Below are 18,117 nucleotides of genomic sequence, written 5' to 3'. Positions count from 1 at the left end.
AGAAATGTTTATTTATAGAAAAACAATCATAAAATTCTTCTCTTTTTTATTTCACTTCAGAAGTATTTACTTAAAATACAACATGTCAAGGAAACATTAAAAACTGTACAGACTGTATGAAAGCACAAACAGCTCTTTACAGTAATCATGAACCTGTACTGTTTCACACGGCAAGCTGATTTCTTAACGTTTGGCTGGCAGCTCTCTAAAACAAAACAAAGAAACAAGAAACAAAAATATTAATATCAACATTAATAGCGTTCATTTAAGGATTACAATAAAACAAGCCAGCACACTCTTTGCTTCGTATGAAGGCTAGCATGCTAGCATGTAGCCTAAATACGGCAAATAAAGCAGCGCTGTTTGATTATTTATTTAGTGTCAACATTAAGATCATTTATTTTAAACAAAATTGTTAAGTAAAGTACAACACTTACCAACATTAGACTGGAGTTGGGTTAACGGATGAAAGATGAAAAAGCTCCGTCAGACTGGTGTACATGCTACTCAAACACAGCACAGTCGGGGGAATAAAGTTCGTCGACTTAGTTTAACAAAGGTTCTACTTTCCAAAAGATATTCGAGAAAGACACGTTTACTTTTCCAAAAAGCCTTAAATGAAAAGTAAAAAGTAATTTGAACACAAGAAAAAATGGCTACACTAAGACAAGAAAATCAGCTGAAAAGGGGCGGACTTACACGTTTATGGGAGGGTTTTCTGTTCAATTACTTAACTTTTTTAAGTTAATCAAAAGTAATTTTTTTGTTTAATGAACTTAAAACCTCGCGAGAGTTTGATAAACTCAATTTATTCTCTTTTGTTTCAGTTGATTGATTTAGGTCAATTTAACAATTAGGATAATTACGTTGTATTAACACAGATATTTTAAGTACATTTTAAAAATGGGTCAAATCAATTAATATCAATTTGATTTGTTTGCTTAACAAGAACGAATGCCAATTCTTTGTTTTTTGAGTGTGCAGCAGATTAGATTTGCTAATTATTCTTCAGTTTAAAAAGAGTGCTTACACCTCGGAGAGCTGTTGCACAAAGCAGATTGTCATGAATCATGGTTCCAACACAAGATATGTCAGTTGAAACAAATGAGAGGATTATAAAACTCCTTCAAGAAGATAAATCATTGTGGAATGTCGCAAAAAATGTTGGTTGTTCCCAGTAAGCTGTGTTTAAAATCTGGACCAAGTACAAACAAAATGGGAAGGTTGTAAAAGGGAAGCATACTGGTAGACCAAGTAAGACATCAAAGCATCAAGATAGACAACTTAAAGCAATATGTCTTGAAAACAGAAAATGCACAACAAAACAAATGAGAAACAAGTGGCCGGAAAGTGGAGTCAATGTCTGTGACTGAACTGTAAGAAATCACCTAAAAGAAATGGGATTTACATACAGAAAAGCCAAACAAAAGCCATCATTAACACCTAAAAAGAAAAGAACAAGGTTAAAGTAGGCTAAAGAAAAGCAATCGTGGACTGTGGGTGACTGGATAAAAGTGATCTTCAGTGATGAATCGCGAATCTGCACTGGGCGAGGTGATGATGCTGGAACTTTTGTTTGGTGTCTGTCCAATGAAATTTATGAAGATAACTGCCTAAAGAAAACATGTTAATTTCCACAGTTGTTGATGATATGGGCCTGCATGTCGGGTAAAGGCACAGGGGAGATGGTCTTCAATAAATGCCAAAGTCCACATTGAAATTTTGGACGCTTTTCTTATTCCATCAGTTGAAAGGATGTTTGGTGATGATGACTTCATTTTTCAAGATGATAATGCATCTTGCCATAGGGCAAAGGACGTGAAAACTTTCCTTCAAGAAAACATATAATGTCAATGGCATGGCCTGCAAATAGTCCGGATCTCAATCCATTTGAAAATCTCTGGTGGAAATTGAAGAAAATGGTCAATGACAAGGTTCCAACCTGCAAAGCTGATCTGGCAACAGCAATAAGAGACAGTTGAAGGCAGATTGATGAAGAATACTGTTTGTCATTAGTTAACTCCATGCCTCAGAGAGTTTAAACCATTATAAAAGCCAGAGGTGGTGCAACAAAGTAATAATGGTGCAGTGTTTGCTAATGATTCCATAATTTTTTAGTCAGATTTGAGTGATTCCATATTTTTTTCCTCTACTTGATCTAAAAAAAAGCAATTGTGACTGACCACAACTATTATATTTGTTTCTTTTTTTATTGTTTCTTAATGCCAGAGGGTTGACAGTTTTAGAAATGATAGTTTTGTGGCATGTCTGTGATTTATTTTTTTTCTACGAAATTAAACAATTGAAAGAACATCTTCCAAGAGTGGTGATTCCATAATTTTTGCCAGGGGTTGTACTAGATGAGCTCCAGCTGCTGATTGTTAGCTGTAATAAGGTGAAGTTCAATCCTGTTGGTTGGGTATAAAGGTGTGCACCAATCAATGCAGGAGTTTTTTTGTTAGTATATTGCAACTAATATTGTTGAGACCTGGGTTCAATTCTCACCTCTTGATGGAGGTACTTCTGCAATGCAAAAGATGGATAGGCTGCTATAAATCCTCCTGGGACTAAATGAGCAAGTAAATGTGTCTGTGATCTACACCAGCTTTACACCACTGTGACCCTGATCAGGATGAAGTGGTTGTTATTATGTTAATAATAATAAAGCTTGTATTTAGGAGAAGTAGTGAGTGAGTGAGGTGTTTCCTGTACAGAGTGAATGATTGTACTGTATCACATCCTCCCCCTCAGCACCTGCAGTCGGTCCCAGCTGCAGCAGTGCAGTTACTGTACACTTCCACTCACCCAGGTTTTTGTACCACCATATAACACTGTGTGAAGATGTAGCTACTACTGATCTTATGTACACTCTGACAGTAATAATCTCCTGCATCTCCAGTCTCAATTCTACTGATGGTCAGAGTGAAGTCAGATCCAGATCCACTGCCACTGAAACGATCAGGAATACCCGATGGTAACTGCTTTACATATTTAATCAGGAGTTTAGGAGCTTCTCCAGGTTTCTGTTGATACCAGGCTAAACAATTGGCACCAAAAAAACGATAAACGTCAGAACTGGTTTTACAGTTGATGGTGACTGAAGCTCCTGGATCAACATGTTTTACTGCAGGACTCTGAGTCACAGTCACCTGACCTCTGGATCCTGAAAACAATAAGAAGAATAAAGACGTTCACTACATGAAGAACCATGTGGCGTTTGAAGTTCATCTAGTGGATCTTCTCCACATGGCAGAGCCTCCTCACCAGTAGAACATAAAGCATCGTGTTACCTTGAGTGCAGAGAGCCAGTGTGCAGATGAAGATGGAGATGAAGGTCATGGTTGATGTGGGTGAATAGGCTGGTCAGCAGCTCTCAGTCATGAAGTGTTAAACTCACAGAGCTTTAAACACTGACAGAGCACTGAAGCATGTAGTGTGTGTGTGTGTGTGTGTGTGTGTGTGTGTGTGTGTGTGTGTGTGTGTGTGTGTGTGTGTGTGATCACTGTAGTGGAACAGTGTGAATGTGTCACTCAGAAATGCAATACTGCCACCTTATGGTGAAAGAACAATCAGCTGCTACATATGGAAGTATCTCCTGTACTGTCTCTTATTCTCCCTTTATTTACTATAGTAATTGTGACCTGCACTCATGTACTCAGTATTTAGGAGGGGTGTCCACATAATTTAAAATACTCCATATTATCTAAATAAAGACAGATGATAGTTTTATATAAAAGTTGTAATAAATGATCAGAAAGAGTTACAAGGTTTAGCTGAACTGAGCTGGAACTGAGATGCTGGTCTGTGGAACAAACAGACCATTTTAACCATCAACAGCAGAAACTGGAACCAGTCAGTATTTCATCTTAAATATTCTGTAGAATCCTCATGATCATCTGATCATCAGCTATCATTTTATATTGGTGAGAACTGGTTATGTTTAAAACCACATCAAATGATGATCAGCTTTTATTTTCAGAGTACAGAGAGTGTAGATGAAGATCCTCCTCCTCCTCCTCATATCCACTATTAGGTGAATCTACCATATGTTCACATTGTAGGTATACTGTTACTGACTGTAGCTCATCTGTAATTCTGCACAGTGCTACGTATTCAGTGATTTATGGGGTAGAAAGGAATCGATTCAATCATGAAACGACCAATCAGGAGATTTGATCTAAGTGATGAATCGTTCTCAGCACATTTTATTGTTTGTATGAACTGATACTTGAATTGATCAGACTGAACACTATATGACCAAAAGTATGTGGACACCCCTCCTAATTATTAGGTTCATGTGTTTCAGCCACACTTATTGCAAACAGGTGTATAAAACCAGTTATTTAAAGTATAAGCTAATAGCATTGTGGCAACAGTTTAGGGAAGGCCCCCTCCTGTTTGAGCATGAGTATGTCCCTTTATATACCATGAGTATATAAAGACGTGATATGATAAGGAATTCTAGTGTCCTGATCTAAACCCTATTGAACACCTTTGGACTGAATTGAAACATCGATTGTGAGGCAGGTTTTCATGTCCAGCATCAGAACCTGATGTCTTGTGGAAAACTTTCAAAAGAGTGAAGACTAAAGGAAGACAAGCATTAAGGCTGTTCTCTGTTCTAGCGCCCAAATGGTGGAACGAACTTCCTCTGTCTGTCCGAACATCTGAGTCTCTTGCTGTCTTTAAAAAACGATTAAAAACACACCTTTTTACTAAACACTTAGGCTGATTGGTACTTATTTACTAACACTTTATTCCAATCTTTTCCATTTGTTTTAGCAGAGTTGTGTTCTTCGACTGTTGTCTATCTAAACTTAAGGAATGAAATGTTCACTATGGAAGCACTTCTGTAAGTCGCTCTGGATAAGAGCGTCTGCTAAATGCTGAAAATGTAAATGTAAATGTAAATGAAGACTGTTAGAACTGCAGAGTAGGGGGCCGCCCTACAGTGTATTTTACATTCACTTTAATCACATCTATCTGAATGTACAGAACATGTCATGATGGTTTCATTCATATCATCTCTTCTAGCACTGCTGCTTCATCTCAAACCTTCATTCTACTAGTGAGATGTTCCATGTGCTGATGAGAATCCCTGTTCCACAGTGAGGAGAACACCACAAAGAGAGGAACATGCTCAGTACTGTAGTGCTTTGTAGATGATGATGTTCAGTGGAGTGCAGCTTTAGCAGCTCTGCAGATGTTCTCAGATCAGTGTGTGTTTCAGAGAACTTCCTCTACGGCTGAGGGAGGTTTTTTTACCAGTAAATAACACTGTGTGAGTGGAAAAGCTTCATCCTGCTGACAGTAATAATCTCCTGCATCTTCAGCCTGGACTCCAGTGATTTTTAAAGTAAATTCTATATCATACCCACTTCCACTAAATCGTCCAGGAATCCCAGAATGAAGATTAGATACACCATGGATCAGGAGTTTAGGAGCCTCTCCGGGTTTCTGCAGGTACCAGTGGAGATCATCATCAATTTTCTGACTTGCTCTGCAGTTGATGGTAACAGTTTGTCCTGGAGAAATCGAGTGAGATCCTGGTGTCTGAGTCATGATGATTTCTCCAAACGACTCTAAAGAGAAGAAGAGAGAAAAGTTGAAGGTGATAAAGAGACGGTGATGGTGAGCACTGATGTTGGAGGACTGATATGAAGATAGTAAATAAACAGTGAATCTCACGTTGAGTGAGGAGGCCGAGTGTATTCAGCAGTAGAATCAGAACCTTCATCATTGTGCTGTGTCTCTGTGACTCTGAAAGTCCTGAACCCAGTCTGATCAGAACTACAGCTCTTATAGTGTGTGTGTGTGTGTGTGTGTGTGTGTGTGTGTGTGTGTGTGTGTGTGTGTGTGTGGAATCACTGGAGTGGAACAGAGGTTTTTGTACGACGGCTTCATTGGAATGTATCACTGTGCTACACTTTTGGTGGAGGAACCAAACTCACTTACTTAATAACTAGATTTACTTTTGGGAGGAAGAAAAAGCTTCAGATGAAACACGTGTGGAAATTCATTTTTATTTATTTATTTACCTCTGTGGTTTTATTAGAATGATAATCTCTGAATGTATCACTCAGAGATGCAATACTGCCATCATGTGGTCAAAGAACAATCAGCTGATATATAAGTACATTGGTACACTTTAATTTATAAGTCTATCTTAGGTTTATTACCTTCTTATTTATGCAATTTTATAAATCGTAAAGAACCTGGAAATTACTGTCTGCGCTCTTGCACCTTGTATCTTCTTAAGGTCCCCTTGGCACGTACGAAATTAGGGAAACAGGCTTTTAATTATGCTGCACCATCAGACTGGAATATACTGCAGAATGTTTTAAAATTGCAGGATTTGGTGAATTTAAGTCATTTTAAAAACATGTTTTTGAATATGGACATAGGTAAAACGGTTTGTAATTGTTTTAAATGATCATTGTTATGTCTATATTATGTATTCATGTTTGTTGTATGTTGTTTGTGTAGGTGTAACTATGTAGTATGTTGCTGCTTATCTTGGCCAGGACTCTCCTGCAAATGAGATTGTAAATCTCAGTGAGATTAATTTCCTGGTTAAATAAAAAAAAAAAAAAAAAAAAAAAATAAGGAAGTATCTCCTGTACTGTCTCTTATCCTCTTTTTATTTACAAATTTGAGGAATCTGATGAGCTACTGAAGCTTTTAGCAACAGATGAGCCAATAACCTGTTTTATCTCCATGTTCAGATACCTTTATGTTTTAGAAAGTGTAAGTCCATCAATACTGGGGCATGATCTGATATGACTATTGCATTGTATGAGCAAGAGCGCAATGATGGGATTAGATGATTATCTATAAAAAAAAGTTAATACGAGTAAAGCTGTGATGAAGTGGAATTCAGTCATAAAAGATTGTATGGTTTTAGCAGACAGTTCTCTGTGTCTGGTGGAAGAACGGTCCAGAGTAGGATTAAGCCAACAATTGAAGTCCCCCCCCCCCCCCCCCCCCCCCCCCAAATAAGTTGGAAAAGAGTTGAAAGCATGAGTAATTTAGAGAAGACTAATTGGAAAAAAAAAATGTCATTGTCCCAGTTTGGGCCGTAAATATTTGCCAGAATCACCGGAGTATAACAAAGATATAGTGTAATCTAATACCGAAAAAGTCTTTTAAGCTGGTATTAACAAAAGCCATAGCAGCGTTTGGGTCATCAAACATGTGCGAAGTATCATCGGATAAAGTAATCTTCAGAATAGCTGGATACAATAATCCGAATTTGATGCCAGAACATGTGTGCAGCTGCCGTTTCACTGCTCCAAAAGCCGCCTATTTCTTGGCAACGGAAGTAGTATAGTCAGCAAAAATGAAGAGAATTTTGTTCTGGTACCATAAAAGTGTTCAGCGGGAGACTTCACTGGCTCGGCGTAGGATCTCATTTCGAACATGGAAAAAATTCACCCTAATCACAAAAAGACGAGAAGTGTCACCGACTTTAGATTTTGGACGCAAAATGAGATGCGCTCCATCTAGTAATGGCACCTCGTCTAGGCCAGGAATATCCGTTAATAGCTGAGCAACGAAGTTAGTTGGGCGCTGGGCTTCCATAGCTTCAGGTAATCCAACTAGACAGATGTTATTTCTAAATCTTCCTTCTAAGTCATCACATTTATCTGTTAATATACTTATTTGGGATTTCAAAACATTAAACTGGCCTTGGTTAGCTTGCCGCTATGGTTTGAGCATGCATGCTCCAGGTCCTTAATAGTTTATTCATGCGTGTTAATCTTGAGTTTTAGAGGCTCAATCGCACTCCTCAGTTCGTTTCGAACAGAAGCAACCTCTTCGTGGAAATCCGATGCCAGAGAGTCAATCCTTCCACATATGTCATGTTTTAATGCCTCCAGCATATCCCGAAGTTGACCTAGATTTGGAATGTACGTAATATTAGAGGAGTTATCCCGTCGCGTCCGATGAAGCAGCTTCAGTGGATTGCAAAACTTTGTTGCGGCCTGCGCGAGTCACGTCTGCTTTCTGTTTAGAGCCTGACATAGTTGAACCAAACTTGCAAAACAGCCCCACAATGTGCAAAATGTTACCTTAATAATATCCATCAAATAAAAGAATAAAAAACTGCATTAATTAATCAAATTTTCTTAATACTACACAGAGTGACCGGGAAAAGCGTCCTTCATCCTCGGGATCTCGAGCGCCCCCTCCCTTTATTTACTATAGAAAGTAATTGATAGTTTGTATTGTTAAGAACTGGTTATGTTTAATACCACATCAAATGATGATCAGCTTTTATTTTCAGAGTACAGAGAGTGTAGATGAAGATCCTCCTCCTCCTCCTCATATCCACTATTAGGTGAATCTACCACATGTTCACATTGTAGGTATACTGTTACTGACTGTAGCTCATCTGTAATTCTGCACAGTGTTACGTGTTCAGTGATTTATGAGATAGAAAGGAATCTATTCAATCATGAAACGACCAATCAGGAGATTTGATCTAAGTGATGAATCGTTCTCAGCACATTTTATTGTTTGTATGAACTGATACTTGAATTGATCAGACCATACACTATATGACCAAAAGTATGTGGACACCCCTCCTAATTATTAGGTTCATGTGTTTCAGCCACACTCATTGCAAACAGGTGTAAAAAACCAGTTATATAAATGATATGGTTATAGCTTTGTGGCAGCAGTTTAGGGAAGGCCCCTTCCTGTTTGAGCATGACTATGTCCCTGTGCACAAAGCAAGGTTCTTAAGGACGTGATATGACGAGGAACTCTAGTGTCCTGATCTAAACCCTATTGAACACCTTTGGACTGAATTAAAACATCAATTGTGAGGCAGGTTTTCATGTCCAGCATCAGAACCTGACGTCTTGTGGAAAGTAGGGGGGAGGGTTTTTTGAGAACATGGATTTGGACTGGGGTGTCCACATACTTTTGGCCGTATAGTGTATTTAACAATTACTTTAATCACATCTATCTGAATGTACATAACATGTCATGATGGTTTAATTCATATCATCTCTTCTAGCACTGCTGCTTCATCTCAAACCTTCATTCTACTAGTGAGATGTTCCATGTGCTGATGAGAATCCCTGTTCCACAGTGAGGAGAACACCACAAAGAGAGGAACATGCTCAGTACTGTAGTGCTTTGTAGATGATGATGTTCAGTGGAGTGCAGCTTTAGCAGCTCTGCAGATGTTCTCAGATCAGTGTGTGTTTCAGAGAACTTCCTCTACAGCTGAGGGAGGTTTTTGTACCAGCAAATAACACTGTGTGTACCCGCTGTTACCCTGCTGACAGTAATAATCTCCTGCATCTTCAGCCTGAACTGAAGTGATTTTAAGAGTAAATTCTGTACCAGATCCACTTCCACTAAAACGTCCAGGAATCCCAGACTGACGAGTAGTTGCATAATAGATCAGAAGTTTAGGAGCTTCTCCAGGTTTCTGCTGGTACCAGGCGAGGTAGCTGCCAACGCTCTGACTGGCTTTGCAGTTGATGGTAACAGTTTGTCCTGGAGAAACCGAGTGAGATCCTGGAGTCTGAGTCATGATGATTTGTCCAAACGACTCTAAAGAGAAGAAGAGAGAAAAGTTGAAGGTGATAAAGAGACGGTGATGGTGAGCGCTGATGTTGGAGGACTGATATGAAGATAGTAAATAAACAGTGAATCTCACGTTGAGTGAGGAGGCCGAGTGTATTCAGCAGTAGAATCAGAACCTTCATCATTGTGCTGCGTCTCAGTGACTCTGAAAGTCCTGAACCCAGTCTGATCAGAACTACAGCTCTTATAGTGTGTGTGTGTGTGTGTGTGTGTGTGTGTGTGTGTGTGTGTGTGTGTGTGTGTGGAATCACTGGAGTGGAACAGAGGTTTTTGTACGACGGCTTCATTGGAATGTATCACTGTGCTACACTTTTGGTGGAGGAACCAAACTCATTGTAAAAAGTAAGTAGTTTAACCTTTAATAAATATATACAACTACTGAATAACTGACATTTCATTAATATACAGTTTTTTTGTTAGTAAATGTTAAGCTGCCCTAGAAAACAAATGCACTTAACTGTATTGAACAAACATTAAAGATGTTAAAAATATATTGCAAGTATAAGTATAAACTTATAAATGCTTTTAAAAATACAATTAATCAGGTGTCTTTCTGCGTTTCAACTAATGAGCTCTGGGTTAAACTTCAGCACCCCATGACCCTAATTATGATAAGATGCTGATGGATGAACGAGTTAAAATATACATTTTAAAAGTATTTATAAGTGATTGGTGCTCACAATAAGATTAAACAGTTTATTTAACATACCATCAGTATTACAGATCAAACTGACTCACTAATTAATGCAGATTTAAAAATCATGTAGAACATCTAACAACAAGCTGATATAAATCTTTATATTTCTAAAGTGATGTGTAAAAGAATCTTAACTTCTGAGGTGCTGTGGTAAAACACGCTAGATAACCTAAACTGACATCTCAAGCTTGTGAGTTCAAATCTCACCTCTGCTACCGGCACAAAACCTCCTCATAACTGATGTAATTACGATCCCTGTTAGTTCATTGATGGCGCCAGCAGTAAACAAAAAATGGAGATCAGTGTGTTGAATGCTAAAGTAATAAGAGTTGATATTGAATATGAGCTAACAGAGGCTTGCAGATGTTTCTACTGAACTGCAGTGATGTGAGAACAGTGTGCAGCAGCACTGCATTGATGATTGAACACAGATGAAGGTTTCCAGTCTGGATGCTTAATAAGCAGTAAGGAGGAAATGATGTGGAAACGTTTCTAAATGGGACTTTTTGTTCTGTTTCTCCTGTACAGCCGGTCCCACGGTGAAGCCGTCCGTGTCTCTGCTCCCTCCCTCCTCTCTGCAGCTGTCTGAGGGATCGGCCTCGCTGCTCTGCCTGCTGTCTGGTTACTCTCCAGAGGGGGCGCTGGTGAGCTGGACAGTGAACGGCAAAGTGCTGGAGGATGGGGTGGTGACGGGAGCAGAAGAACTGAAAGGGGGCAACTGGAGGCGTGGCAGCACCCTGACCCTCACCAAAGCACAGTGGGAAAAGGGGGAGGAGTTTGGCTGTAAGGTCTCTCACGGTGGCGTCGATCATCCCGTCGTATTCAGAAAGAACCAGTGTGAAGGCTAGCAGCTCCCAGATAGAACTGAACATGGAGACACTTCCACATGCTTCTACAATGGAGTTTCAGTTCTACACAATGCTGCATTTCTGTCTTTCCTCTGTTCAGTGTCCTGTTGCTCTTCCTGTAGTTTTGCTGTGCTGAAATAAAGCTTGATTTTGGACATTGTCTGGTCTTTTCTTCTAGTTCATCATCATGATGAGTGTTAGGAGAGAAGATCTTTAGCTGGAGATTCAGTGCTGTGTGTTGTGCTTCAGTGAGTTTGGATGAAGGAAGTGGTGAACATCTGGTGAAAGTGCTGCTCTATTCTGGGAGAAAGCAGATCACTCAGCCATCTTCATGCAAATCTCACTTTCACCCCATGTTCTCTCACTTTAGCTTCTACTCATTAAAATTAGCTGCACCCCTTTAGAAATGTGAATAAACACTTCTTGCTGTAACACTGAGAAATCATGAAGAAATGAAGCATTGAAGGTCATCACACATACACACGTTCTTTTATTCACCTTCAGGAGGAAAGATCAGACCTCAGAGTAAAAACATGTGAATAAGGAGAACATCAGTAGTACCAACACTAGATATTTTCTCCAAACCAGAAGTTAAAGTTCAGAGGTGATTCCTTCACAAAACATTGCTGTTTGATGTGCCTAATAAAATTCGTGGTAAATAACTCGTGGTACAGAACAACCCCATATAAGGGGGGGAGAGCTTTAAATTCCTCAGCCTTCGGCACATCCGGCTCTCCGTAACTGCTGTGCCCAGCTGTGCAGCTGTGCCCAGCTGCGCACACACACCCACCCCCCAAACATTTGGTAAAACCATAGATCAGCTAAAGCCAGGAAAAAAAACAGTTAGGACCGGTTGGTGACTAGGGGTACGTGTCACTTTGCGAGCATAAGATTTCGGCAAGGAATATAAAAACGTTTTGCATGCACAGTACGGGGTCTGTGCTTCATCTTCCCGCTGGGGGTGAAGACTCAGAACGCTGCAGCCTAAGAGCCTGGGGAGAGCTGATTTCTTTGCAACTTTTCAATAAACCTCTTAATTATAATATGAGTGTGTAGAATTGATCAATTATCTAGAAAAGATTCATTAGATACAACATTGAGAGTGGAGTTATTTCAGATTGTTCATTTCAACACCAACCACGTCCACATATTTATGCTCCTTCATTCATTATTACATTTCTGTCTGAGGTGTGAATAACATTTGAAGATCCTTTAAAATTGCATCTATCAAAAGTCTTTGATCTTTAGTCATTTTCATCTGTGGTTTTATTAGAATGATATCTCTGAATGTGTCACTCATAGATGTAATACTGCCACCTAGTGGTCATAGAACTGTCAGCTAAAACACATAAAAGATTTACATGAATAAAAACTAAAAATAAACTACATGACAAAAAATATGTGAACACCTGACTGTGACCATGCAGGACAATGTATTTTAAAACCACAGTTATCAATATAGAGAGGGAATAACAGTCTCCACTATTCTGGGAAGGTTTTCCACAAAATAAATGGAGTTTGATTTTTAACATTTCTGCCAATTCAGCTAAAAGACATTTGTCAGGCACTGATGTTCAACAAGAACTGATTTGTTTTATAAGGGTTTAGTATGGTTAAACATTGTCAGAAGTATGTAGACACCTCCACATACATTTGTTGGGCATTAATTCTGAAGATTAGGCATTAACTGGAAATGTCTCCCACACACCCATCACAGCAGAGATGTTCACAAGTTACAAAATACAGTCAAGTCACAAGTCAATATAACACAGACAAAGCATATATAGTAAATGTGTGTTTTTAATGTGAACATATATATTAGTTGTTTATTTTTTATGCTACACCAGTTGACATTGTTTTAGATGAATCGGAAAAGTTAAAATAATCAGATTGATCTGTAACAAATATTCCAGTTTTAAGGACTGAACATCTGGAGGTGAACAATGAGGTGATAGTGGGTGCAGCTTCTGTGCTGGGATGCTTACAAGCACTAGTAGGTGATTCTGGCTAAAGTTCTGATGATGAAACTCATGTTTAAGTGAATTTGAATTTGATACAAAGCAGAACTTTCATATTCATATATATTTCACTTCATCTCTAGCTCAGCAAAGTTTGCTCCAGAACTGCCATCATTTTATATCTGTGTTAGTGTGGGGGGACAAAAAACGATTTCTTAAAGGCTGTTTCTCTTAAACTCCACACATCTTCTGCTGAGTCCAAAATCCGTCCTAGTTTATTTAACACCTGTATTGGAATATGAGGAGTTTATTGTCTATCTTAACGCGCAAGAACAGTCTGGGTCATCCTGACCCGCTTAAGAAACTTGTTTTTCACATATTGACGCAGATTTTACTTATCAGATGTTCTTCGCATATTTTAGCGGTCAAATCTGGTCTGTGCAGGCAGCCAGTTAAACTTGCTTTTGTGTATCTTGGTGAACTTAAGGTTCTGGGAAAATCACGAGATGTTATCAACAATTCCCAGAATAATGGTCTGGGAGCAGAGCCATATAGAACCTTTTTCCTCTGCCTCATTATTGATTCTTGAAAGCTTCTGTCTTGTTTTGAGATTGTTTTCAGTTAAGTTTAGATTTTTCTTGATACACGTTCTGTTGTAGCAACACAACACTATATTACCAAAAATATGTGAACACCCCTCCTAGTTATTTCCTAGTTCAGGTGTTTCAGCAACATACACGGCTAAGAAAAAGGTATTTGCTCTCTTCCCAATTTTTTTCTATTTTTGCCAGTTCGTGTAATAAGATACAACAATAGTAAACACAAAATGCAGCTTCTGAATGATCATTTCATTTCTCAAATATAAAGATTAATTCAAAACCTATATCACTGTGTGAACAAGTAATTGCCCCCTTTGCTACTAAATCAACCAGTTAACTAAATTCAGTTGACAACATGGTTGAATTTCACTAGCCACACTCAGACACGATTACTGCCAGACCTGTTTAATCTAAACATGACTTAACTAGAACCTTTTTGATAATGTGAAGCAGGGTAGAAGGTCTCAAAAAGCAGCACATGATGTAACATTCTAAAGAGCTTCAAATACAGATCTGAAACAAAATCATTGAAATCTACCAGTCTGGAATAGGTTACAAAGCCATTGCTTTATTCACGCTAGTGGTACAAACTTCGTGTACTCGAGGGATGACCTACTAGAACTTCGGACAATGGGGCGCTTCGGCATAATGCACCCCATCCCGGAGGAACTCAAGCGCAAATACAGAGGATGCAGAGCTGGTGCTAAGCTAAAAGCTAAGCGATTGGAAAAGCGTAGGAGATATAAACCATCTAGTCCCTCTGTGGTGATGGGAAATGTGAACTCGCTGGTAAACAAGACGGACGAGCTAGCGGCTTTGGTGAGAAATCAGAGGATATACTGTGAATGCAGTCTGTTTTGTTTTACGGAAACATGCCTAACCGGCAACACTCCCGATGCCAATGTGGATATAACCGGCTTCACCACTGTGAGAGCTGACAGGAATAATAAACTCAGCGGCAAAAGCAAAGGTGGGGGACTTGCGCTTTTTGTTAACATAAAATGGTGCAACCCTGGGCATGTGACTGTGAGAGAGGTGATCTGCTATGGGGACATTGAACTGCTAGCGATGAGTCTGCAACCTTATTATGTGCCCAGAGAGTTCTCCCACGCCATTGCTGTCTGTGTTTACATTCCGCCACGGGCAGACGCAGAGACAGCGTGACGTTATCCACACTACCATCGTGAGGCTTCAAACACAGCACGCTTTCATTTTCATATCTGGTGATTTTAATCACGTTAACCTGGACCCTACACTCACTGCTTTTCATCAATATGTAGACTGTCCGACCAGGAAAAACAGAACAATCAACCTCTTCTACAGTAATATTAAGGATGCATACACCACCACACCACTGCCCCCTCTGGGAAAATCAGATCACAATCTGGTCTATCTACAACCTCATTACCATCCGCTCGTCCAAAGACAACCACCAACTTCATGAACCTTCAGGAAATGGACTGTAGAAGCAGAGGAGGCTCTCAGAGACTGTTTTGCATCCACTGACTGGAGTGTGCTTCAGGAAGCACATGGTGAGGACATTGAGGGCATCACACACTGTGTTACGGATTACATGGACTTTTGCATGGACTTATATGTTCCCACTAAAACTGTGCGCTGCTTTGCCAACAACAAGCCCTGGCTTATCAGCAATGTTAAGGACCTTCTAAATAAAAAAGAGGGCCTTCAAAGACAAGAACCAGGAGGAGCTGAGGAACGTACAGAGGGAACTCTAAATCTGCTTACGAGAGGCAAAAGCAGCATATGGGAGGAAGGTTGAACAAAAGTTACAGGAGAATAACATCAGTGAGGTATGGGATGGAATGAGGACCATCACAGGCTGTAAGCAGAGGAGGAACGGCACAGTAGATAGGAAATGCAAACCCATGCTCACCTCCCCCAGGATATCAGCACAGACACCACAGCCAATTCAATACCCTCTTCACACATTCTATTCACCAGCTCTTCAGACCAAGTCATCAGCACCCCTCCTCTGTCTCACCCATACATCACTGTGGATCAGGTTAGGGGTCAGCTAAAAATACTTCAAACAAGGAAAGCTGCAGGCCCGGACAAAGTGTGTTCAAAAATGCTCAAGTCCTGTGCTGCTGAACTGGGTGAACCTTTACAGTACATCTTCAACCTGAGCCTGCGACTGGGTAGGGTCCCAACACTGTGCAAGATGTCATGCCTCATTTCTGTGCCAAAATCTGTGCGTCCCAGTAAGCTAAATGACTTTAGGCCTGTTGCACTAACCGCACACATAATGAAGACTATGGAAACACAGTGGGAAAAGGGGGCGGAGTTTGGCTGTAAGGTCTCTCATGGTGGCGTCGATCATCCCGTCATATTCAGAAAGAACCTCTGTGAAGGCTAGCAGCTCCCAGATAGAACTGAACATGGAGACACTTCCACATGCTTCTACAATGGAGTTTCAGTTCTACACAATACTGCATTTCTGTCTTTCCTCTGTTCAGTGTCCTGTTGCTCTTCCTGTAGTTTTGCTGTGCTGAAATAAAGCTTGATTTTGGACATTGTCTGGTCTTTTCTTCTAGTTCATCATCATGATGAGTGTTAGGAGAGAAGATCTTTAGCTGGAGATTCAGTGCTGTGTGTTGTGCTTCAGTGAGTTTGGATGAAGGAAGTTGAACATCTGGTGAAAGTGCTGCTCTATTCTGGGAGAAAGCAGATCACTCAGCCGTCTTCATGCAAATCTCACTTTCACCCCCATGTTCTCTCACTTTAACTTCTACTCATTATAATTAACTGATTTTGGTCGGTTGTTGGGGGGCTGGTTTCACTTCTTAATTTAACGCTGCACCCCTTTAGAAATGTGAATAAACACTACTTGCTGTAACACTGAGAAATCATGAAGAAATGAAGCATTGAAGGTCATCACACATACACACGTTCTTTTATTCACCTTCAGGAGGAAAGATCAGACCTCAGAGTAAATACATGTGAATAAGGAGAACATCAGTAGTACCAACACTAGATATTTTCTCCAACCCAGAAGTTAAAGTTCAGAGGTGATTCCACTCTCAAACAGCAATATGAAGGTTTAATGAAGGAGTTATTTCAGATTGTTCCTCTCAACACCAAACACGTCCACATATTTATGCTCCTTCATTCATTTTTACACTTCTGTCTGAGGTGTGAAGAACATTTGAAGATCCTTTAAAACTGCATCTATTAAAAGTCTTTGATCTTTAGTCATTTTCGTCTGTGGTTTTATTAGAATGATGAAATCCCTGAATGTGTCACTCATAGATGTAATACTGCCACCTTGTGGTCATAGAACTGTCAGCTGAAACACATGAAAGATTTACATGAAGAAAAATTAAAAATATACTACATGACCAAAAATATATGATCATGACCATGCAGGACAATTTATTTTAAAATCACAGTCATCAATATAGAGAGGGAACAACAGTCTCCACTCTTCTGGAAGAGTTTTCCACAAAAAGATTGAGTTTGATTTTTAACATTTCTGCCAATTCAGCTAAAAGACGTTTGTCAGGCACTGATGTTCAACAAGAACTGATTTATTTCATAAGGGTTTATTATGGTTAAACGTTGTCAGAAATATGTAGACACCTCCACATACATTTGTTGGACATCAATTCTGAAGATTCAGGCAACTCGAAATGTCTCCCACACACCCATCACAGCAGAGATGTTTACAAGTTACAAAATACAGTCAAGTCACAAGTCAATATAACACAGACAAAGCATATATAGTAAATGTGTGTTTTTAATGTGAACATATATATTAGTTGTTTATTTTTATGCTACACAAGTTTTCATTGTTTCAGATCCATCAGATGTGTTAAAAAATCTGATGGATCTGTAACACATATTCTAGTTTTAAGGACTGAACATCTGGAGGTGAACAAAGAGGTGAGGGTGGGTGCAGGTCCTGTGCTGAGATGCTTACAAGCACTAGTAGGTGATTCTGGCTAAATTTCTGATGATGAAACTCATTTTTAAGTGAATTTGAATTTGATACATTTTAACAAAGCAGAACTTTCATATTCATGTATATTTCACTTCATTTCAGTTCAGCAAAGTTTGCTCCAGATCTGCCATCATTTTATATCTGTGTTAGTGTGGAAAAAAGAAACAACTTCTTAAAGGCTGTTTTCTTAAACTCCACACATCTTCTGCTGAGTCCAAAATCCATCCTAGTTTTATTAACACTTGTATTGGAATATGAGGAGTTTATTGTCTGTTACCTCATCTTAACCCACTTGCTGATTTTTCTGTTCACTTGAACAGTCTGCGTCACCCTGACCCACTTAAGAAACTTGTTTTTCACATATTGACGCAGATGTTACTTATCAGATGTGCTTTGCATATTTTAGCCGTCAAGTCTGGTCTGGGCAGGTTGCCAGTTAAACTTGCTTTTG

At 39.4% G+C, this 18,117-nt stretch overlaps 1 gene segment (V, D, J or C); it reads right to left on the bottom strand.

Moving 5' to 3' along the window:
* Nucleotides 1-9,217: 9,217 nt before the first annotated feature.
* Nucleotides 9,218-9,728, bottom strand: LOC134318964 (Ig kappa chain V region 3381-like). The segment is given in 2 exon segments: nt 9,218-9,570; nt 9,677-9,728. Coding segments are annotated over 2 exon segments (405 nt in total).
* Between the last annotated feature and the right edge of the window lie 8,389 nt (nt 9,729-18,117).

Source organism: Trichomycterus rosablanca, chromosome 1 (genome assembly GCF_030014385.1).
Source record: "Trichomycterus rosablanca isolate fTriRos1 chromosome 1, fTriRos1.hap1, whole genome shotgun sequence".
Classification (NCBI taxonomy): Eukaryota; Metazoa; Chordata; class Actinopteri; order Siluriformes; family Trichomycteridae; genus Trichomycterus; species Trichomycterus rosablanca.
This window is presented reverse-complemented; position numbering and strand designations above follow the sequence as displayed.